The sequence below is a fragment of the Cibotium barometz genome, chromosome 53, assembly GCF_041138505.1.
Source record: "Cibotium barometz isolate CiBa-2024 chromosome 53, ASM4113850v1, whole genome shotgun sequence".
In the NCBI taxonomy this organism is placed as follows: domain Eukaryota; kingdom Viridiplantae; phylum Streptophyta; class Polypodiopsida; order Cyatheales; family Cibotiaceae; genus Cibotium; species Cibotium barometz.
The window spans coordinates 38,181,054-38,205,958 of record NC_141098.1 but is presented as its reverse complement, the minus strand read 5'-3'; the positions used below and the strand labels follow the sequence as shown (position 1 = coordinate 38,205,958).

General features: G+C 39.4%; 1 protein-coding gene across 3 annotated transcripts; it reads left to right on the top strand.

Annotated features, from left to right (window-relative positions):
• The first annotated feature begins 238 nt into the window (after positions 1-238).
• Positions 239-1,328, top strand: LOC147608607 (uncharacterized). Of its 3 annotated transcripts, none has more exons than XM_086789330.1 (2): positions 239-290; positions 657-1,328. In XM_086789330.1, the coding sequence occupies exon 2, from the start codon at positions 676-678 to the stop codon at positions 1,207-1,209; it is 534 nt and encodes a 177-aa protein (XP_086645456.1). In that variant the 5' UTR covers positions 239-290; positions 657-675; the 3' UTR covers positions 1,210-1,328. The 3 variants fall into 3 exon arrangements, with proteins under 3 accessions (XP_086645456.1, XP_086645457.1, XP_086645458.1); XM_086789331.1 differs by lacking the exon at positions 239-290 and adding an exon at positions 345-398; XM_086789332.1 differs by lacking the exon at positions 239-290 and adding an exon at positions 495-518.
• Positions 1,329-24,905: the final 23,577 nt, after the last annotated feature.

The window sequence follows — 24,905 nt, the reverse complement described above, 5'->3', positions numbered from 1 at the left end:
GGTACTAGATCCTTAACCCATCAGGGACGGGCAAATAATTAGCCTAGATAGGCATATATATTTTTATGGTTATCTTACCCATGTTCCGGTAGTTCAACTATCCGAGTTCTGAGCATTAACTCAAAGGCATGTGTGAGGATTGCTCTTTTGGCCACTGATTGATTGCTTTGAGTGACATTTCATCTGGAAAATGAAGACACTGGAGAAGGTTTCAAAAAGCCTTTCCCAACTTTGAACGTTGGGCCAAATAGATTTTGTTGCGCAGGGAGTTTTCATCAGTGAAGGCCAAGGTACTTTCTGGTACACTCCCAAATAAATTTATTGGTGCGCATAGCTTAATTTCACCAAGAGACGTGAGGTGTATGGTCTTCTGCGATGTCCACCGACCAAATGTGCAGGTCACTGTTGACTCTCTCTCTCTCTCTCGCTCTCTCTCTCTCTCTCTATATATATGTTTTGTTTCAGCATCAAACCGGCCTTTTGTGTTGTTTGAGAGAGAGCGACAGAGAGAGAGAGAGGTAACCGCCCGTTGTGCTTCAAACAGCATGTTTAACAATATATGTTGGTGTTGGTAGGTGTAACTTGTGTGTGAGAGAGAGAGAGAGAGAGAGATTATGTTGGTGTTGATGGGTCCTCTTGTGGTGTTGTGCTTGCAGTGCGTGGGGTTGAAGCAATATGGAGGTGGAGGCGGGCAGCGTTGGTTCTCATGAAGTGCTTCTGGAGAAGTTCCGTTCGGCCTTTGAGGCCAAGAAGATGGATGAGAAAAGCCTTCATGAGCTGGCGGTAGAGGAGCTGCAGAAGGCTGGATGGGAGGATGTCTCGTTTGGATGGCAGGATGTCTCGTTTGGATGGGAGGATGTCTCGATATCGAACGGGATACTGAGATGTGTGACGCGTGGCTGGATACGGAGGAGATGGGTGACGACGGGAGGCCCGATCTTCACGGGCCTAAATGCTCAGGGTAACGGCTCTGGTGATGGCTTGATGATCATGAGTCCAACATGTGATGTGTCATGGTATGAGCTCTCGCCCGCCGGCACCAGCGCCAGCAGCAGAATCTTGGACACTATTATCTTCAAGGATAAGAAAGACGGCAAGACGCTGTGCATCTGGATGGGCAAGATCATCCCCTCCGTCCCAGCATGCAGTGGCCCGGGCATCTGGAAGGGCAAGATCATCCATCCCCAGCATCCAGTGGCCCGGGAATGAGCCCTCTGACGTAGAGTAAGTAGTACGGAACATGCATGCATGCATGTATAAATAATAATGGAGAGGCGTCACGCCATCCATGACTCTCTATCTATCTTTGCATTATCTGTTTCTTTTTCTATCGTTCCATTATCTGTTTCTTTTTGGGTGAGTGGGGGGTTAGCTTGTTAGTTTCACGTGTTTGATTATGCTCATTGACAAGAAGAAGGGCCAGTTTCACTTGTTTAATTATGCTCATTGACAAGAAGAAGCGCCGTGCTTGGGCCAATACACTTTCACAAATCTCAAATTAAAGATCTAGTGATATTCTTATTACCTTTGGTTCTCCTTAAAATGAATTTTTGAGGGTTTTTAAACCTTAGTTCTACATATAAATATGATATGGTCTTTAATCTCTAACGATTTCAAACCTTTAAAAGTAAGGCATCTCTTTTCAAAGGGGATCCGAGCTGTCGATCTTTTGTAGTGTAAGGGGATCCGAGCTGTCGAGAGGGGGTTGCGTGGGCAGACGCCCTAGAGATTGAGTGCAACTACACTTACTACACCAAGAGCAAGATGGAGTTAGGTGCCTGTAGCCCTTGACTTCTTCACCTTGTACTAGAAGGCCACCATCATCATCTAGGCACTCGTCTACACCATGAACCATGAGCGTAGCCCTTTGGTATTGCAGAGCTCTAGAGCCAGCCTGTGTGCCTTTGCTGAAAATTCTCAATACGGTCAAATTTTTTACTTGAGTTATACCAATCAGATTTGAAACTCATCCCCACCTCTAAATCGTGTACTCAATGTATCACATCAAGTTAAGGGTTCTTGTAAAACCACCGTTTGGACCTCAGACTTCTTGTTAACAATCGAGTTAACTGTGCATTTTCCTTGGAAAACTACATTTAAACATTGGACGACTTGTTCCACATTCAGCTAAGGGTCCGCTTGCATGTTTCACATTTTTTAAAATCCTTAGTCTTGATGTTCATCATCATATTGGGCTTTCACCCTCTCATTCTTAAGAGTATTTTGGTTAATCCAATAAACATTTGTAAAAGCTCATATACTTTATAAAACATATGCTATTCATGAGGGTGAATGCTTATAAAACTTCACTTTTGTTGGAACAAATACATCCTTTTCTAGAATAGTTTAGGCTAAACTAACCATGCTTGGTGTGCACAATTAACAAACACTAGTGTAGTAGAGCTAGAGCATAGAAAGATACAAGTATGGAAAGGATTTAGAGTGGAGAATAACTTAATGAATGAAGAGAGATGCCTCTTAGAACTTAATAATTTTTCTCATGATTTAGCTACAAGAGGACTAGATTAGTGCAATGTGGTTATAAAAACTAGAAAAACCTACTCCATTGACCACATTGAGTGTCCCATAGTTAAATTCCATCTGTGTTTGTCCTTTTCTTTATTCATGCTACAATATTGGCCTTCTCTAATAGAATTATAGATAAGCCTGAACGCTCTCTATGGTGAATAGAGATGGATGCCAAGGCATTATTATTAGGGTGATGACCCACATAGTAGTGATGTCTAACTGCTCCAGATGAAGGTGCCCTGATGACAAGCAAAGGGGATGATGCTCTTTTGATAAGTGTAAGGGTGGGGCGTATTTGGGTTCGTTTAGAGGGATGTATTGCCTTATTTGTTTCAAAATAAAAGGGTAGTTCTTTAGAAGTTTTGGTGTTAAAGAGAAAGTTGAAGTTGGAGATGGTGTGAGTGTGAAGTGTAAAGAAATGTTGGAGTTTTGGATGGGTGGTGCCGATTGAGGTGGTCCAACTTGGAGAAAAGAGAAGTGATAGAGTGTTTGTGGTTTCTTTGTCAACATCTTTGAGGTGCTGATTCCAATGCAAAGCTTTCTTTTCAAAGTGTTTATGAGGATGCCCAAAGTCTAAGAAAAGGAGGAATGATAACCTCCTATTTTGGGCATAATTTTGGTACTAAATTGATAAATGTTTAGCATTTTTCCTACAAATATACTCAATTTTATTATAAACTACCATGGCATATTACTGGGTTGGCAATCTTTGATTGCCATGGCCACTTTTATGTGTGTGTGTTTCATAGTTTTGAAAGGTTTCAAGATGCTTTTTAGAACTCCTTAGTTGTAAAAATAAAGTCTTTAAACTTGTGACAAAAGATGTATTCCGAATTTTATAATATCAACAAAGACAAAAGTAGGTTGGTGAAGTTGGAGGAGAGTTCACGAGCTGATTTACGTGCCTCTTTGCTCTTGTTTTCTCTCTGTTGGTTCTTGCAAGCTCTCTCTTATGCATTTTCTTGTTCTTCATCAATGGAGGAAGAGATTCACGAGAGTGAGGATGATGTTGACAAATTATTAAATTTCTCATATTCTCCTTTCTCTTCTTCTACTCTCTCTTGGTTCTTACAAACTCTCTCTTGTGCATTTCCTTGAGAATGAGGAGAGTGAGGATGATGATGACAATTTCTTGAATTTCTCATCTTGTTGAGCATGTGTGGGTGTGTTTTTGTTGGTAAAGAGCATGCTATTTTACAGCTTTTGAAGCCATGGCAACCATACTTGCCAACCTCAAACCTAGTTTCGTGGATGATCAATTTGTACTGTAGCATTGCTATATTCACTTGTTGGGACTGTAATTTTGCTTCTTTTCTTTTTATCAAAGCTTTGTGTGGTTTGTTCAACTTAATATCCAAATTCAATGACCTAGTAAAATGTAAGGAAGAGATAATAATATGATACTTTAGTGTGTAGTTCCATAATTGCTCCACTGAACTACTTTGAAATTGGAGACATCATAGAGGTGAGCTTGAGAATATTTAGTCAAGTTGAATAATTGGAATAAAATGAAACAATGCCATTGTGAATTTGATTAACTTTTTATACCAAGGTTCCACAATGCTAGATATTTCCATTGATGAAGGCCAGTTTTGTGAGTATCTTATGTGTATTCAAGTAAAATTTCAATCATCATTAATATAAGGAGCTCAAAGATTTCATTTAAAATTCAGTTAATAGAAGACATATATAGTTTCCCACAAAAAGTTGTAGTCGGGAGATGTAAGAGCTACGATGAAAAAGCCAAATTTCCTTAGTGTACTTTATATAAAGACACCAAAAACTAATGTTTTGCGCAAATGAATCAAAGATAATTAAAGAGAACACCAACCCATTAATCTCTCTCTCTCTCTCTCTCTCTCTCTCTAGAGAACAGGATGAACTCCAATCAACAATAATAGCAAATGTGCCTAAGACATTGGTTGTTGTTAAGAAACCACCAAGAAAAGAAGAGTTCTTTCTTAAGAAAAGTACATGCACTATTCTCATGAATTATACTCAGAAAGTGCCCATCACTAAGGCCACCAAAGTTATGCAAGTTTCTAGGCATTCCTTGTACATCCCAAAAAATAGTCTGCAGTCTTGAATAAATGATGGTGACCACTTATTCTCATTGGAATCATGCTCAAGGCTTCCACGTTACCATGCCATAACGGATGAAATCAAAGAACTTGTTTAATCCTTCTCGGAGTCTGAAACATGTGTCTCCCTTAACAAGAAAGATGTCTGCAGAAGCAAAAAAAGAATCAAACGAAACTATTACATCAAGCATCCAGTCCATTTACTCGATTAGCCTCAAGTACATGAACCTTGTTTACTAGTTACATGTGCTAACTATCATAGTACATTCACTGTTGATAAATTGCATACTTGCATACTAGTTATTCATGCTAACTATGACACCTACCTACTAGTTAGGAAACTCGCCAATTATACAAATTAACATGCATGCATGCTAGCTAGAACAATGAATAATGATAAGTAACATACCTACATGCTTGTTAGTACAGTTAGATGGTACGAACGAAAGAAGTTAATCTTTCTCTGCTTGACTCATTAATGCTAGCTAGCATACATGTATGCTCATTAGCACACTCATCAATGCTGATCACCATACTTGATTGCTTGTTGGAACACTAAATCATGTTAACTAGCATACCTTCATGCTAACTACCATACTTGCTTGCTAACTAGTATAACTGCATGTTAATGAGCATGCTTGTATGCTTGTTAGCATACCTGCATACTTGTTAGAACACTAAATCATGCTAACTACCATACCTGCATGCTAAATACCATACTTGCATGTTAGTTAGCATATCTACATGCTAGTTAGTATAATTTCATGCTTGTTAGAACACTAAATCATGCTAACTACCATACATGCATGCTAATTAGCGCATTCATAATTCTAACTAGCATAATTGCATGTTAGTTGGCATACCTACATGCTAGTTGGCATACTTACATGCTAGTTAGTATATTGCATACTTGTTACAACACTAAATCATGCTAGCTACCATACTTGAATGCTAATTGCATAATGCTAACTAGCATAATTGCATGGTAATGCAGATACCTACATTCAAGTTAGAATAGTAAATCATTCTATTTAACAACATACCTGCATGATTGTTAGCCTAAGGGAGAGAGGTTAGCAAGAGGATTAGCAAGAGTAAGACTCCATTGCACAATGGGAGAGTATGTTGTATTATGAGAGAAATTCACTTATACATGGCCATGAGTGTTCACACTCACTTAAACTATGGCCGGCTAGGCACTTTAGGCTCATAAGAGGCCTAATGCTATTACAATGACTATTCTCATAATATACCCATGAAGTACATCACTTAGGACTTCATCCTAACTTGCTACCACACACTCTTGAAGCGAAAATTGCCATAAATACCCAATCACACCGTTACGGGCGCCTGTCCAAGTTGTAGCTTTGGACACTATTGCTTGATATCTTGAGTGTATGACCCTTCGGTGTATCTACCGTGACTCCTTGATATAAGATAATGGCGGTGGCTCTTGTTAATCCTAGAGTTGGATTAACACTTTTGTAGCGTCTCTTCTTGTACTCTCTACTACAACATTTGTTTGTACCCACACATGTTGTTTTTGTGCACTAGAACCTTTTTGTCAAGACTTCTTGGTTGCCTTTCTCTCTAGATGGAACTTAATCCTCATCCTTCTTTTTAGTACGTTCTGTTTTCTTGAATGTTACCACCTGGCTTTTGGTCTTAGATCTTGTTCTTTTCCTTAATGGCAATGACTTCAAGTCAGTCTCTTTCTCAAGATCATGCACTCTAACTCTATCATCTTCCATAGACAATGTAACTCTCTCTATTTTATTCCCAAAATACATTTCTTAATCATCGAACTAAATTTACGACATAAATTATTGATTGAACATAATTGTTAGAATGCAAAACAATTAAGAAAACTTATTATTACTACCAAGAATTTGGTTGGCCAAAGAACGATAAAGCCAATCGCTTCATCAAGGTGATGTATCTCTCCATTGTGCACGCAATATGAGAGTGGTACATTCATCTCTTCACAACATACAACATGGAGTTCTACCTGATCAATTGGTAAAGAAACACCATGCACAATTTTGTTGGTTTGTGTTTGCATGATTGATCCACATCTAACTTCCATACTACCATGGAGTTATGGTAGAGAAACACCATACACAATTTTGTTGGTTTGTATTTGCATGATTGATCCACGACCAACTTCCATACCATGATGGATAATAGTAACATGTATCTCTCTTTGAAGTCTATACGACATTTTCTAGCACACGTAAGCATAAATGTGTTAATTGTATATTTTGAAATATATACATAAACGAGTATTATTATTGAAATCTAACATGATAAATAGAAAATTTTGAGAAAACTATCCTCAAATGTCATGCAATAGTTCGTGGGGGACTCGTCGTAATCTCTCTCTTTCCCCCCTCCTCAACTACGCTCTCCTGCTCGCACCCCCGAGAGAGCGAGAGAGAGAGAGAGAGAGAGAGAGAGAGAGAGAGAGAGAGAGAGAGAGAGAGAGAGAGAGAGGCGAGTCTCCCCCTGCTTTTCTCCATGATAGGGCGTTGATAAAGATCCAAAAGAGGGAGGGAGAGACAAAGAGAGAGAGAGAGAGAGAGAGGTAGGGAAGGAGAGAGAGTGAGGGAGAGGGAGAGAGAGGGGGGAAGAGAGAGAGAGAGGTAGGGAAGGAGAGAGTGAGAGGGGGGGAGAGAGTGAGAGGTAGGGAAGGAGAGAGTGAGGGAGCGAGAGAGGGGGGGAGAGAGAGTGAGGGAGAGAGAGATGGGGGGGGAGAGAGAGAGAGAGAGAGAGAGAGAGAGGGAAGCAGAGGGAGTGAGGGAGAGAGAGAGACAGAGAGGGAGAGAGAGAGAGATAGAGAGTGAGGCAAGGAAGGAGAGAAAGGGAATGGTAGGGTGAGAGATTCGGCACGAGGGTGGGAGGGAAGAGAGATGGAGGAGGCATAGGTTGGGGAGGGGGGAGAGTACAATTGAGAGGGGAAGGGGGGGGTGCAAGGGGGATAGTGCAGTCCAGAGAGAGAGAGAGAGAGAGAGAAAGAGAGAGAGAGAGAGAGAGAGAGAGAGAGAGAGAGCTTGCGCTCCCCCCCTCCCATGATAGGGAAGAGGGGGGAGATTGATTAAGGCGAGCCCGCTCTCCCACCCCTCTGATGACACGTCAGTGCCCTCTGATGAGACAGGTCAGTGCCCTATCATGGGAGAGGGGATTCAAGAGGATCCAGAGAGAGAGAGAGAGAGAGAGAGAGAGAGAGAGAGAGAGAGAGAGAGAGAGTACAAAGGAGAGAGAGAGAGAGTGAGAGAGGGAGGTACAAAAGGAGTGAGAGTGAGGGAGATGTAGGGATAGATATTAGGTAGGAGGGTGGGAGAGGAATGAGATGTGGGCATAGTTTGGGAGAGGGAGGGAAGAGAGTAGTCAATGAGGACATAGATTCTAAAGAGAGAGAGAGAGATAAAGATAGAGAAGGATAGAGAGTGAGTGAGAGGTAAGGAGATAGAGATAGATAGAGAGAGAGGGAGAAAGAGAGAGAGAGGTAAGGAGAGAGATTAGGTAAGGAGAGAGAGTGGGAGAGAGGTAAGGAGAGAGAGACTAGGACGAGCCTACCCTCCTCCCCCTCCCATGATAAGGCACCGATGCCCTATCATGGAAAGGGGGGAGATAAATTAGGGCGAGCTCGCCTTTCACCCCCCCTATGATAGGGCATTGGCTCCTTATCGAAGGGGGGGGAGGAGATAAATTCGGGAGAGGGAGAGGGAAAGGGAGATGTAGAGAGAGAGAGAGAGAGAGAGAGAGGGTAGGGAGGGAGAGAAAGTGACAGAGGTAGGGAAGGAGAGAGAGTGACATAGAGGTAGGGATAGAGATTAGGATGATCCGACCCTCTTCCTCCTCCCATGATAGGGCGCTAACAACACCCTATCATTAGGGGGATATAAATTCAGGAGAGGAGAGGGAGAGGGAAAGGGAGATGTGGGGAAGGGGAGATATAGTAGGGAGAGCTCGCCTTTCCCCCCTCCTCCCATGAAAGGGAGCAGGTGCCCTTTCATGGGAGGGGGGGAGATAACCTAGGGGGAGCCTGATCTCCCTCCTCCCATGATATGGTGCCACGGAGATAGATCTAGAAGAAAGAGAGAGAGAGGGGGGGAAGAGAGAGTGAGTGAGAGAGAGGTAGGGAAGGAGGGATTAGGGAGAGCCCACCCTCTTCCTCCTCCCATGATAGGGTGTCAGCACCCTATCATGGGGAGGGGGGTTCACCTTAATCTAACATGGGAGGGGGGAGATAGGTTTTAGAGAGGGAGAGTGAGGGACATAGAGAAAGAGGTAGAGAAGGAGAGAGAAAAAAAGAGAGGTTGAGAGAAAGATTAAGGGGGGGGAGAGAGAGAGGGAGAGAGAGAGAGAGAGGTAGGGAAAGACTAATAGTTGAAAAATTAACAAATAGTAATAGTAAAATAAATAAATAAATAAATTAGTATATTTAATTAATTAATTAAAATTATACAAAAGGTAAAGATAATTTAATTATCATTAAATGTTAAATTTAATGATTAGTTTATAATATATAAATTATTATTAGTTTATTATGATAAAATCTAGAAATAGATTTTATATTTAGTAATTTAATTCATGATTTGTGTTTATATTAAATTATAGAGATTATTTTTATTTATAGTTTTCTTATATAAAATATTATTTTTATATATTTAAAACTTTATGAGATTTTGTCTTCTGGTTTACACTTTAAAATCATGATACATTAAGCAATAAATCATAGTATTGATTTGTTTTTTTGTTTTCTTACAATATTCTCTCTTTCACATGTTTATTTATAATTTTTACCTTTTCGAGGGGTTTCTTTGGTTGATTATGTTCTTTTTTGTTGTGTTTTATCAAGCTTTTTATTTGGTATTCTATGGTACTTTCACATTATGGCATCTGTTTTATTGTACATTTTGGTTGGGAGGTTCGAGAATGAACCGATTAAAAAACAAGTAGATGGGTATTTTTTGGTTGTCAATGGAAAAGATTCCGTTGATATTCAAGCATGGCATGGTTGTGTTTACTTCAAAAAGTTGGCATGGCTGTGTTTTACTTCAAAAAGTTGGCATGGCTGTGTTTACATTAAAGTTGGCATGGTTTGTGTTTACATTAAAGTTGGCATCTAGCGAGATGGGCGAGCTCTTGCCTATTGAGTCAACAAGTATTGTTGGATAAGAACCATATATTATTTTGGATAAAGAGATTTCTTTTGAAAACCTTGTGATAAAGGTTGGGAGGTGTCTCTACAAAGCAAATAGACATTTTGAATGCATAGCATCTTTTTGTCTCAAATCGGCTTCCATGAAAAAAAATTATAAGGACATTATCTTTCTATCTTAAATCAACTTCCATTTAAAAAAATTAATGGGACATTATTTTTTTAAAATCTAGGATGCTCGATTTCATTCCTTGCGCACTTGTCCTTCATTCTAAGATTCTCTAACCATTCTTTGAATCTAGACAAAACACAAACCTTTTGAACCATATAAGTAGATATTATTTTTAATGTGAATTTAAAAATATATAGTTGAGATGACACCTTTGGGATTAAATACATTTGCTAAAGAAGTTCGAACTACTTCATGTGATTGATGTTACTACCTTCTTTGACATGCTTTCTAACCACACAATCCAAGACCAAACGCTTTGCAATGTTCATTTGGATCTTTCTAGGACCCGAGGTTATAGCATTTGAAATTGCATCTTTAATAAGCTCTAAGGTACCTGAGGTTATAGCATTTAAAATTGCATCTTTAACAATTACTAAGGTACCTCTACAAAGCCATATTTGAAGATCCTCTTTGAACATCATGCTAGCATACCTTGGTGTATCATTAGTCTTGACATCTATTTGTTGTGTGGCATAAAATAATATGCCTTGACATCTCTTTGTCATATGGCTTACAAAAATATGCTTGTGCAATAATACAAATAGCTTTGCATATTGGTCTACTTTTGCAATAAAAGCATGTCAATAATCCATAACCTTTCATCGAGACGCTAATACGACACACTTTATGAGTCAATTTTCTTGATTCACCATTGTTCGCAAGTAATGAGCATTTTTCATATAAATAATAAATCAAATGATAGAAATAATTACTAGCCCAAGATGTTCGATTCGGAGAGCCCGTGATTGTGAGACTTCCACAAAGAGGATTGTCTCTCAATCGGTTTGGTCTAATAATGACCATCAAAGCTTTGCTCCATTCTTTTTATGGGAAAATCATGTGGACCAATTACACTAAAGAGCTCAAATGCAATATTGTAGTTGTAAATACGAGGAATCTCAACTTCTTCTAAAGAATTACATTCCAATAGTATTCTTCGTAAAATATGTGCATTACATTCTCTAGATAGAATAAATTGCACAATAATGTTCTTTATGATCTCTTGATTGAGACCTACAGCTACAGAAGCTGGAGATTCCTAAACAACAAGATCAATGAATGAAGAGGTTTGCTCTTTTTTTTTTTGCTTTGTAGAGACACCTCCAACCTTTATCACAAGGTTTTCAAAAGAAATCTCTTTATCCAAAATAATATATGGTTCTTATCCAACAATACTTGTTGACTCAATAGGCAAGAGCTCGCCCATCTCGCTAGATGCCAACTTTAATGTAAACACAACCATGCCAACTTTAATGTAAACACAGCCATGCCAACTTTTTGAAGTAAACATAGCCATGCCAACTTTTTGAAGTAAACACAACCATGCCATGCTTGAATATCAACGGAATCTTTTCCATTGACAACCAAAAAATACCCATCTACTTGTTTTTTAATCGGTTCATTCTCGAACCTCCCAACCAAAATGTACAATAAAACAGATGCCATAATGTGAAAAGTACCATAGAATACCAAATAAAAAGCTTGATAAAACACAACAAAAAAGAACATAATCAACCAAAGAAACCCCTCGAAAAGGTAAAAATTATAAATAAACATGTGAAAGAGAGAATATTGTAAGAAAACAAAAAAACAAATCAATACTATGATTTATTGCTTAATGTATCACGATTTAAAGTGTAAACCAGAAGACAAAATCTCATAAAGTTTTAAATATATAAAAATAATATTTTATATAAGAAAACTATAAATAAAAATAATCTCTATAATTTAATATAAACACAAATCATGAATTAAATTACTAAATATAAAATCTATTTCTAGATTTTATCATAATAAACTAATAATAATTTATATATTATAAAATAATCATTAAATTTAACATTTAATGATAATTAAATTATCTTTACCTTTTGTATAATTTTAATTAATTAATTAAATATACTAATTTATTTATTTATTTATTTTACTATTACTATTTGTTAATTTTTCAACTATTAGTCTTTCCCTACCTCTCTCTCTCTCCCCCCTTAATCTTTCTCTCAACCTCTCTTTTTTTCTCTCTCCTTCTCTACCTCTTTCTCTATGTCCCTCACTCTCCCTCTCTAAAACCTATCTCCCCCCCTCCCATGTTAGATTAAGGTGAACCCCCTCCCCATGATAGGGTGCTGACACCCTATCATGGGAGGAGGAAGAGGGTGGGCTCTCCCTAATCCCTCCTTCCCTACCTCTCCTCTCACTCACTCTCTCTTCCCCCCCCCCTCTCTCTCTCTTTCTTCTAGATCTATCTCCCTGGCACCATATCATGGGAGGAGGGAGATCAGGCTCCCCCTAGGTTATCTCCCCCCCTCCCATGAAAGGGCACCTGCTCCCTTTCATGGGAGGAGGGGGGAAAGGCGAGCTCTCCCTACTATATCTCCCCTTCCCCACATCTCCCTTTCCCTCTCCCTCTCCCTCTCCTGAATTTATATCCCCCAAATGATAGGGTGTTGTTAGCGCCCTATCATGGGAGGAGGAAGAGGGTCGGATCATCCTAATCTCTATCCCTACCTCTATGTCACTCTCTCTCCTTCCCTACCTCTATGTCACTTTCTCTCCCTCCCTACCCTCTCTCTCTCTCTCTCTCTCTCTCTCTCTCTCTCTCTCTACATCTCCCTTTCCCTCTCCCTCTCCCGAATTTATCTCCTCCCCCCCCTTCGACAATGCCCTATCATGGGGGGGTGAAAGGCGAGCTCGCCCTAATTTATCTCCCCCCTTTCCATGATAGGGCATCGGTGCCTTATCATGGGAGGGGGAGGAGGGTAGGCTCGTCCTAGTCTCTCTCTCCTTACCTCTCTCCCACTCTCTCTCCTTACCCTAATCTCTCTCCTTACCTCTCTCTCTCTTTCTCCCTCTCTCTCTATCTATCTCTATCTCCTTACCTCTCACTCACTCTCTATCCTTCTCTATCTCTATCTCTCTCTCTCTCTTTAGAATCTATGCCCTCGTTGACTACTCTCTTCCCTCCCTCTCCCAAACTATGCCCACATCTCATTCCTCTCCCACCCTCCTACCTAATATCTATCCCTACATCTCCCTCACTCTCACTCCTTTTGTACCTCCCTCTCTCACTCTCTCTCTCTCTCTCCTTTGTACTCTCTCTCTCTCTCTCTCTCTCTCTCTCTCTCTCTCTCTCTCTCTCTCTCTCTCTCTCTCTCTCTCTGCATCCTCTTGAATCTATTTCCCCTCCCCTCTCCATGATAGGGCACTGACCTCTCTCATCAGAGGGCACTGACGTGTCATCAGAGGGGTGGGAGAGCGGGCCTCGCCTTAATAAATCTCCCCCCTCTGCCCTATCGTGGGAGGGGGGGAGGGCAAGCTCTCTCTCTCTCTCTCTCTCTCTCTCTCTCTCTCTCTCTCTCTCTCTCTCTCTCTGGACTGCACTATCCCCCTTGCACCCCCCCCTTCCCCTCTCAATTGTACTCTCCCCCCTCCCCAACCTATGCCTCCATCTCTCTTCCCTCCCACCCTCGTGCCGAATCTCTCACCCTACCATTCCCTTTCTCTCCTTGCCTCACTCTCTATCTCTCTCTCTCCCTCTCTGTCTCTCTCTCTCCCTCACTCCCTCTGCTTCCCTCTCTCTCTCTCTCTCTCTCTCTCTCTCCTCCCCCCCCCATCTCTCTCTCCCTCACTCTCTCTCCCCCCCTCTCTCGCTCCCTCACTCTCTCGCTCCCTCACTCTCTCTCTCTCCCCCCCCTCTCTCCTCTCTCCTTCCCTACCTCTCTCTCTCTCTTCCCCCCTCTCTCTCCCTCTCCCTCACTCTCTCTCCTTCCCTACCTCTCTCTCTCTCTCTCTCTCTCTCTCTCTCTCTTTTGGATCTTTCTTCCCCCTCCATGATAGGGCATCAATGCCCTATCATGGAGAAAAGCAGGGGGAGACTCGCCTCTCTCTCTCTCTCTCTCTCTCTCTCTCTCTCTCTCTCTCTCTCTCTCTCTCTCTCTCTCTCTCTCTCTCTCGGGGGGTGCGAGCAGGAGAGCGTAGTTGAGGAGGGGGGAAAGAGAGAGATTACGACGAGTCCCCCACGAACTACTGCATGACATTTGAGGTTAGTTTTCTCAAAATTTTCTATTTATCATGTTAGCTTTCAATAATAATACTCGTTTATGTATATATTTCAAAATATACAATTAACACATTTATGCTTACGTGTGCCAGAAAATGTCGTATAGACTTCAAAGAGAGATACATGTTACTATTATCCATCATGGTATGGAAGTTGGTCGTGGATCAATCATGCAAATACAAACCAACAAAATTGTGTATGGTGTTTCTCGCAATAGTGTTCAAAGCTACAGCTTGGACAGGCGCCCGTAACAGTGTGATGGGGTATTTATGGCAATTTTCGCTTCAAGAGTGTGTGGTAGCAAGTTAGGATGAAGTCCTAAGTGATGTACTTCATGGGTATATTATGAGAGTAGTCATTGTAATAGCATTAGGCCTCTTATGAGCCTAAAGTGCCTAGCCGGCCATAGTTTAAGTGAGTGTGAACACTCATGGCCATGTATAAGTGAATTTCTCTCATAATACAACATACTCTCCCATTGTGCAATGGAGTCTTACTCTTGCTAATCCTCTTGCTAACCTCTCTCCCTTAGGCTAACAATCATGCAGGTATGTTGTTAAATAGAATGATTTACTATTCTAACTTGAATGTAGGTATCTGCATTACCATGCAATTATGCTAGTTAGCATTATGCAATTAGCATTCAAGTATGGTAGCTAGCATGATTTAGTGTTCTAACAAGTATGCAATATACTAACTAGCATGTAAGTATGCCAACTAGCATGTAGGTATGCCAACTAACATGCAATTATGCTAGTTAGAATTATGAATGCGCTAATTAGCATGCATGTATGGTAGTTAGCATGATTTAGTGTTCTAACAAGCATGAAATTATACTAACTAGCATGTAGATATGCTAACTAACATGCAAGTATGGTATTTAGCATGCAGGTATGGTAGTTAGCATGATTTAGTGTTCTAACAAGTATGCAGGTATGCTAACAAGCATACAAGCATGCTCATTAACATGCAGTTATACTAGTTAGCAAGCAAGTATGGTAGTTAGCATGAAGGTATGCTAGTTAACATGATTTAGTGTTCCAACAAGCAATCAAGTATGGTGATCAGCATTGATGAGTGTGCTAATGAGCATACATGTATGCTAGCTAGCATTAATGAGTCAAGCAGAGAAAGATTAACTTCTTTCGTTCGTACCATCTAACTGTACTAACAAGCATGTAGGTATGTTACTTATCATTATTCATTGTTCTAGCTAGCATGCATGCATGTTAATTTGTATAATTGGCGAGTTTCCTAACTAGTAGTTAGGCAGGTGGCATAGTTAGCATGAATACCTAGTATGCAAGTATGCCATTTATCAACAGTGAATGTACTATGATAGTTAGCACATGTAACTAGTAAACAAGGTTCATGTACTTGAGGCTAATCGAGTAAATGGACCGGATGCTTGATGTAATAGTTTCGTTTGATTCCTTTTCTGCTTCTGCAGACATCTTTCTTGTTAAGGGAGACACATGTTTCAGACTCTGAGAAGGATTAAACAAGTTCTTTGATTTCATCCGTTATGGCATGGTAACGTGGAAGCCTTGAGCATGATTCCAATGAGAATAAGTGGTCACCATCATTTATTCAAGACTGCAGACTATTTTTTGGGATGTACAAGGAATGCCTAGAAACTTGCATAACTTTGGTGGCCTTAGTGATGGGCACTTTCTGAGTATAATTCATGAGAATAGTGCATGTACTTTTCTTAAGAAAGAACTCTTCTTTTCTTGGTGGTTTCTTAACAACAACCAATGTCTTAGGCACATTTGCTATTATTTTTGATTGGAGTTCATCTTGTTCTCTAGAGGGAGAGAGAGAGAGAGAGAGAGAGAGAGAGAGAGAGAGAGAGAGAGAGAGAGATTAATGGGTTGGTGTTCTCTTTAATTATCTTTGATTCATTTGCTCAAAACATTAGTTTTTGGTGTCTTTATATAAAGTACACTAAGGAAATTTGGCTTTTTCATCGTAGCTCTTACATCTCCCGACTACAACTTTTTGTGGGAAACTATGTATGTCTTCTATGAACTGAATTTTAAATGAAATCTTTGAGTTCCTTATATTAATGATGATTGAAATTTTACTTGAATACACATAAGATACTCACAAAACTGGCCTTCATCAATGGAAATATCTAGCATTGTGGAACCTTGGTATAAAAAGTTAATCAAATTCACAATGGCATTGTTTCATTTTATTCCAACTATTCAACTTGACTAAATATTCTCAAGCTCACCTCTATGATGTCTCCAATTTCAAAGTAGTTCAGTGGAGCAATTATGGAACTACACACTAAAGTATCATATTATTATCTCTTCCTTACATTTTACTAGGTCATTGAATTTGGATATTAAGTTGAACAAACCACACAAAGCTTTGATAAAAAGAAAAGAAGCAAAATTACAGTCCCAACAAGTGAATATAGCAATGCTACAGTACAAATTGATCATCCACGAAACTAGGTTTGAGGTTGGCAAGTACGGTTGCCATGGCTTCAAAAGCTGTAAAATAACATGCTCTTTACCAACAAAAACACACCCACACATGCTCAACAAGATGAGAAATTCAAGAAATTGTCATCATCATCCTCACTCTCCTCATTCTCAAGGAAATGCACAAGAGAGAGTTTGTAAGAACCAAGAGAGAGTAGAAGAAGAGAAAGGAGAATATGAGAAATTTAATAATTTGTCAACATCATCCTCACTCTCGTGAATCTCTTCCTCCATTGATGAAGAACAAGAAAATGCATAAGAGAGAGCTTGCAAGAACCAACAGAGAGAAAACAAGAGCAAAGAGGCACGTAAATCAGCCCGTGAACTCTCCTCCAACTTCACCAACCTACTTTTGTCTTTGTTGATATTATAAAATTCGGAATACATCTTTTGTCACAAGTTTAAAGACTTTATTTTTACAACTAAGGAGTTCTAAAAAGCATCTTGAAACCTTTCAAAACTATGAAACACACACACATAAAAGTGGCCATGGCAATCAAAAGTGGCCATGGCAATCAAAGATTGCCAACCCAGTAATATGCCATGGTAGTTTATAATAAAATTGAGTATATTTGTAGGAAAAATGCTAAACATTTATCAATTTAGCACCAAAATTATGCCCAAAATAGGAGGTTATCATTCCTCCTTTTCTTAGACTTTGGGCATCCTCATAAACACTTTGAAAAGAAAGCTTTGCATTGGAATCAGCACCTCAAACATGTTGACAAAGAAACCACAAACACTCTATCACTTCTCTTTTCTCCAAGTTGGACCACCTCAATCGGCACCACCCATCCAAACTCCAACATTTCTTTACACTTCACACTCACACCATCTCCAACTTCAACTTCCTCTTTAACACCAAAACTTCTAAAGAATTACCCTTTTATTTTGAAACGAATAAGGCAATACATCCCTATAAACGAACCCAAATACGCCCCACCCTTACACTTATCAAAAGAGCATCATCCCCTTTGCTTGTCATCAGGGCACCTTCATCTGGAGCAGTTAGACATCACTACTATGTGGGTCATCACCCTAATAATAATGCCTTGGCATCCATCTCTATTCACCATGGAGAGCGTTCAGGCTTATCTATAATTCTATTAGAGAAGGCCAATATTGTAGCATGAATAAAGAAAAGGACAAACACAGATGGAATTTAACTATGGGACACTCAATGTGGTCAATGGAGTAGGTTTTTCTAGTTTTTATAACCACATTGCACTAATCTAGTCCTCTTGTAGCTAAATCATGAGAAAAATTATTAAGTTCTAAGAGGTATCTCTCTTCATTCATTAAGTTATTCTCCACTCTAAATCCTTTCCATTCTTGTATCTTTCTATGCTCTAGCTCTACTACACTAGTGTTTGTTAAATGTGCACACCAAGCATGGTTAGTTTAGCCTAAACTATTCTAGAAAAGGGTGTATTTGTTCCAACAAAAGTGAAGTTTTATAAGCATTCACCCTCATGAATAGCATATGTTTTATAAAGTATATGAGCTTTTACAAATGTTTATTGGATTAACCAAAATACTCTTAAGAATGAGAGGGTGAAAGCCCAATATGATGATGAACATCAAGACTAAGGATTTTAAAAAATGTGAAACATGCAAGCGGACCCTTAGCTGAATGTGGAACAAGTCGTCCAATGTTTAAATGTAGTTTTCCAAGAAAAATGCACAGTTAACTCGATTCTTAACAAGAAGTCTGAGGTCCAAACGGTGGTTTTACAAGAACCCTTAACTTGATGTGATACATTGAGTACACGATTTAGAGGTGGGGATGAGTTTCAAATCTAATTGGTATAATTCAAGTAAAAAATTTGACTGTATTGAGAATTTTCAGCAAAGGCACACAGGCTGGCTCTAGAGCTCTGCAATACCAAAGGGCTACGCTCATGGTTCATGGTGTAGACGAGTGCCTAGATGATGATGGTGGCCTTCTAGTACAAGGTGAAGAAGTCAAGGGCTACAGGCACCTAACTCCATCTTGCTCTTGTGTAGTAAGTGTAGTTGCACTCAATCTCTAGGGGGTCTGCCCACGCAACCCCCTCTCGACAGCTCGGATCCCCTTACACTACAAAAGATCGACAGCTCGGATCCCCTTTGAAAAGAGATGCCTTACTTTTAAAGGTTTGAAATCGTTAGAGATTAAAGACCATATCATATTTATATGTAGAACTAAGGTTTAAAAACCCTCAAAAATTCATTTTAAGGAGAACCAAAGGTAATAAGAATATCACTAGATCTTTAATTTGAGATTTGTGAAAGTGTATTGGCCCAAGCACGGCGCTTCTTCTTGTCAATGAGCATAATTAAACAAGTGAAACTGGCCCTTCTTCTTGTCAATGAGCATAATCAAACACGTGAAACTAACAAGCTAACCCCCCACTCACCCAAAAAGAAACAGATAATGGAACGATAGAAAAAGAAACAGATAATGCAAAGATAGATAGAGAGTCATGGATGGCGTGACGCCTCTCCATTATTATTTATACATGCATGCATGCATGTTCCGTACTACTTACTCTACGTCAGAGGGCTCATTCCCGGGCCACTGGATGCTGGGGATGGATGATCTTGCCCTTCCAGATGCCCGGGCCACTGCATGCTGGGACGGAGGGGATGATCTTGCCCATCCAGATGCACAGCGTCTTGCCGTCTTTCTTATCCTTGAAGATAATAGTGTCCAAGATTCTGCTGCTGGCGCTGGTGCCGGCGGGCGAGAGCTCATACCATGACACATCACATGTTGGACTCATGATCAGCAAGCCATCACCAGAGCCGTTACCCTGAGCATTTAGGCCCGTGAAGATCGGGCCTCCCGTCGTCACCCATCTCCTCCGTATCCAGCCACGCGTCACACATCTCAGTATCCCGTTCGATATCGAGACATCCTCCCATCCAAACGAGACATCCTCCCATCTCATGAAGGCTTTTCTCATCCATCTTCTTGGCCACGCGTCACACATCTCAGTATCCCATTCGATATCGAGACATCCTCCCATCCAAACGAGACATCCTGCCATCCAAACGAGACATCCTCCCATCCAGCCTTCTGCAGCTCCTCTACCGCCAGCTCATGAAGGCTTTTCTCATCCATCTTCTTGGCCTCAAAGGCCGAACGGAACTTCTCCAGAAGCACTTCATGAGAACCAACGCTGCCCGCCTCCACCTCCATATTGCTTCAACCCCACGCACTGCAAGCACAACACCACAAGAGGACCCATCAACACCAACATAATCTCTCTCTCTCTCTCTCTCTCTCACACACCAACATATATTGTTAAACATGCTGTTTGAAGCACAACGGGCGCTTACCTCTCTCTCTCTCTGTCGCTCTCTCTCAAACAACACAAAAGGCCGGTTTGATGCTGAAACAAAACATATATATATAGAGAGAGAGAGAGAGCGAGAGAGAGAGAGAGAGAGAGTCAACAGTGACCTGCACATTTGGTCGGTGGACATCGCAGAAGACCATACACCTCACGTCTCTTGGTGAAATTAAGCTATGCGCACCAATAAATTTATTTGGGAGTGTACCAGAAAGTACCTTGGCCTTCACTGATGAAAACTCCCTGCGCAACAAAATCTATTTGGCCCAACAAAATCGATACCTAAAGACGTGGGTCCTCGGACTAGTTATAGGATGAGAGGTGTAGCCAATCACCCCGAAACTTGTTGCCAATGTGCAGCAAGACCATCTTGGCTAGTTCGCTCAACCCAAGGTCTCTCGTCAAAGCACGAAGGTTCGAAACAAGAAAAAAAAATCTATTTGGCCCAACGTTCAAAGTTGGGAAAGGCTTTTTGAAACCTTCTCCAGTGTCTTCATTTTCCAGATGAAATGTCACTCAAAGCAATCAATCAGTGGGCAATCCTCACACATGCCTTTGAGTTAATGCTCAGAACTCGGATAGTTGAACTACCGGAACATGGGTAAGATAACCATAAAAATATATATGCCTATCTAGGCTAATTATTTGCCCGTCCCTGATGGGTTAAGGATCTAGTACCAATACTAGTTCCTGTGTTGTTGTTGCTGCTGCCCCTACCCTTAGGGGTTGGAGGAGGTCATCTAAAACTTGATGATATTGAATTAAGAAAGATATGCACAAATGATTAAGATAAGAAGAAGCTTCTTTTCATTATATATTTTGATTAAGTCCGAGATCATATGAAACATCATGATATTTAAGAAAAAAATTCACAAATCATTGAGATAAAAGAGCCTTTTCACGATACATTTTACAAAATTTTGCAAAGGCTTGTGACCGATGTTCATTGATGATGATGTTCGATGGGACCACCAGAGCCTTGAATTCATGAAAATGGTTTTTGAAGGCGGCATCATATTCTTGCACATCTATCGTGTCTAGTCCCATGTAATTCATGTCTATAAGAAGAAACTCTAAATAAGAAGGGAAGAAAGTGTAGCAATTTGCAAAAGCCATGTCTCCCTCCAAGTAGTTTGAGTATGTTGGCATTATAATCAATTTTTCTCAATCTAAGATATGGAAAATATTTAAAGGGGCATTGGCTTTTCATTCTAACTCTCGCAACCCCCGCCTCTGTCACTTTTTTTTAAGGAAAATTGTGTATTTCTTCTACTAGTTGAATTTTTGAGCTCTTTATATTAATGATGATTGCATTACTAACCACGTAAGCACGTATGATACCCATAAATTGGGGCCTACCTAGTGGAATTTAGCATTGTGGATCCTTGGCAAAAATTAATAAATCAAACTCCCAAACGAAATTATTTTCTTTCATTTCAAATATGCAATTCGACTAAGCATTCTCAAGATCACCTCTACGATGTCTCCAATTCCAACATAGTTAAGTGCAGCAATTATGGATCCACACACTAAAGTACCATATTTTCAAGATCTTTGATTCAATCTGGGTATTGAGCTGAAGAAACCACACAAATATTTGATAAAAAGGAAACAGGCAAAATAACATTCCTAACAAGCATACAAAATATTGTTCCAAAATTATAGTCCCAACAAGTACAAAATATGTTGTTTCAAAATTTCATTTAGAGAAGAATAAAGCAAATAAAAGATCAATAACCAAGTGCAAAAACAACAACACAACTCCCCCCCTTGCGGATGCCCGTTTTCATCGCTCTACGATTGTCGTGATACATGGTGCTACTACTGAGCATCGTGTGTGCAACACTCAAAATGACGAACAACAGTTATATAAGCAATATCTTTGTATTGTTTAAGCAATGTTGCATCATTTAAGCAACATTGTTTGCATGGCATAAACGACGCATGCCATCGCATAAAGAAGATTCATTTTAAAAATAAATAATATGATGTGATGAATGGGCAATTCTTAAGCAATGCCCAATGTCTCTTTTACGTGATTAAAAACTGGCGTAATAGTGCAACAGTTCTCTCTGTCTCTCTCACATATACACACTAAAGTACTCCTCTCTCTCTCTCTCTCTCTAGAGAACAGGATGAGTTGCAATCAACATTAATAGCAAATGTGCCCAATACATTGGTTGTTGTTAAGAAACCACCAAGCAAAGAAGAGTTCTTTCTTAAAAAAAGTACATTGACTACTACTCTCATGAATTATACTGAGAAAGTGCCCATTACTAAGGTCACCAAAGTTATGCAAGTTTCTAGGCATTCCTTGACATCCCAAAAAAATAGTGTGCAGTCTCGGATAAATGATGGTGACCACTCATTCTCATTGGAATCATGCTCAAGGCTTCCTTGTTACAATGCCATAACGGATGAAATCAAAGAACTTGTTTAATCCTTTTGGGAATCTGAAACATTTGTCTCTCTTATTAACAAGAAAGATGTCTGCAAAAAAAGAATCGAACAAAACTATTACATCTCTTTGTCATATGGCTTACAAAAATATGCTTGTGCAATAATACAAATAGCTTTGCATATTGGTCTACTTTTGCAATAAAAGCATGTCAATAATCCATAACCTTTCATCGAGACGCTAATACGACACACTTTATGAGTCAATTTTCTTGATTCACCATTGTTCGCAAGTAATGAGCATTTTTCATATAAATAATAAATCAAATGATAGAAATAATTACTAGCCCAAGATGTTCGATTCGGAGAGCCCGTGATTGTGAGACTTCCACAAAGAGGATTAGCACATGCATACACACCACCGCTATAACTACTCTTTTTGACTATTCCAAGGAACTTCACATGCCTCTCAATCGGTTTGGTCTAATAATGACCATCAAAGCTTTGCTCCATTGTTTTTATGGGAAAATCATGTGGACCAATTACACTAAAGAGCTCAAATGCAATATTGTAGTTGTAAATACGAGGAATCTCAACTTCTTCTAAAGAATTACATTCCAATAGTATTCTTCGTAAAGTATGTGCATTACATTCTCTAGATAGAATAAATTGCACAATAATGTTCTTTATGATCTCTTGATTGAGACCTACAGCTACAGAAGCTGGAGATTCCTAAACAACAAGATCAATGAATGAAGAGGTTTGTTTTTTTTTTTGATCTTATATCTAGGGTTAACCATATGTAGCGCATTGGAGATGGTGATCTAAAGAGATCTTGGGTTTGTTTTGACCATGTTCATCAAGTACAAGGATGGACAACTGTTAAGGATTATTCGAAGTTGACAGTGCATTTTACTAACCTTCTTAAGGGTAAAAATAAGAAGTCTAATTCTCCAATTGAGTGGAATGAGAAGCTATAGGAAAATTTTGATACTTTGAAATATAAAGTTCCATATGCTCCTGTGTTAGCCTTAGCAGATCCTACTAGGGCTTACATTGTAGAGACTGATGCTAGTGATTTTGCAGTAGGCACAACTTTGTTCGAGGATGGGAAGCTTGTGGCCTTCGAGAGTAAGAAACTCAACGATGCACAGACTAGATACCTAGTTCAGGAGAAAGATTTGTATGCAATTATTTATGCTTTAAAGGCATGAATACAATATCTCTACGTGTCTCAATTTATGGTCTTGACAGATCATCAGTGTTTGCAGATTATTTGTGATCAACCAAACTTGAAAGGTGGAAAGCCAAGATGGGCTGAATTGATGCAGGACTTTGATTTCATGATTAAATATAGAAAAGGTAGCTTGAATAGGATTGCTCATGCATTGAGTCGAATTGTTGAAATTAATGACCTTAGCTTCACAGAAATTACTTCTAACTTGTATGATTCACTCAAGGAAAAATACAATACATATTTTTTTAATAAAAAATATTAGAATTTGGCAAAATTAAGTGTTAACCCTTAGGTAGATCAAAACCTTGGAAGTCAAGGAAAAGCCAACTAATTTTTTATTCAAAATGGTCTTTTATTCCGAAATGATAAGGTTTGCATACCGGATGTGCCAGAAATTAAATTGAGGATCCTATTTGAGTGTCATGATGCACCATCGACAGGACATTCGGGGATATAGCGTACCTTGGATTTGGTTAGAAGGACTTTTTATTGGCCAAAAAATTCTCCTTTGAGTAGACTTCTTATTCCTATAACTGTGTCACACCACAAAGAGTACAAACCAGTGCGATGCAACCCATGGTTACAGCATCTCCTACACAAACCTCACATCTATTGTACATTCACTCTTGTTGAGTGTCTTTGAAGAAAGACATTTGAGCATGATATCATAGCAGCATGTATATCTATCCTTCACTCGACAAACAAGCAAGGGCTTCAAATACTCGAATGAGCATAATTAAAGATTGTAAAATCAAGATGAGCAGCTTTGAATTTTTGAAACAACTCAACCTACAAAATAAGAACAAAGCATCCATAAGCATGAATGAATAAGTCCACATTCGTGGGTATACTAGTTGATATGATTTACTATTCTAATTAGCATGCATGTATGCTAGTTAGCATACATGAGTGTGCTAACAATCATGCAAGTATGTTAAATATAATGATTTACTATTCTAACTTGAATGTAGGTATGCGAGTTACCATGCACTCATGCTAGTTAGCATTATGAATGCGCTAATTAGAATGCAAGTATGGTAGTTAGCATAATTAAGTGTTCTAACAGGCATGCAACATGCTAACTAGTAAGCAAGTATTCTAACTAATAACATGTAGTTATGCTAGTTAGAATGTTGAATGTGCTAATTAGCATTCAGGTATGGTAACTAGCATGATTTAGTGTTCTAACAAATATGCAATATGCTACCTAGTATGTAGGTATGCCAACTAACATCATGCAATTATGCTATAGTTAGAATATGAATTTGCTAATTAGCATGCATGTATGGTAGTTAACATGATTTAGTGTTCTAACAAGCATGAAATTCTAACTAGCATGCAGATATGCTATGGCTGGCTAGGTACTTTAGGC

Coding starts and splice junctions, on each gene's coding strand:
- LOC147608607 (XM_086789330.1), top strand. CDS start 676: ATGGAGGTGGAGGCGGGCAGCGTTGGTTCTCATGAAGTGCTTCTGGAG.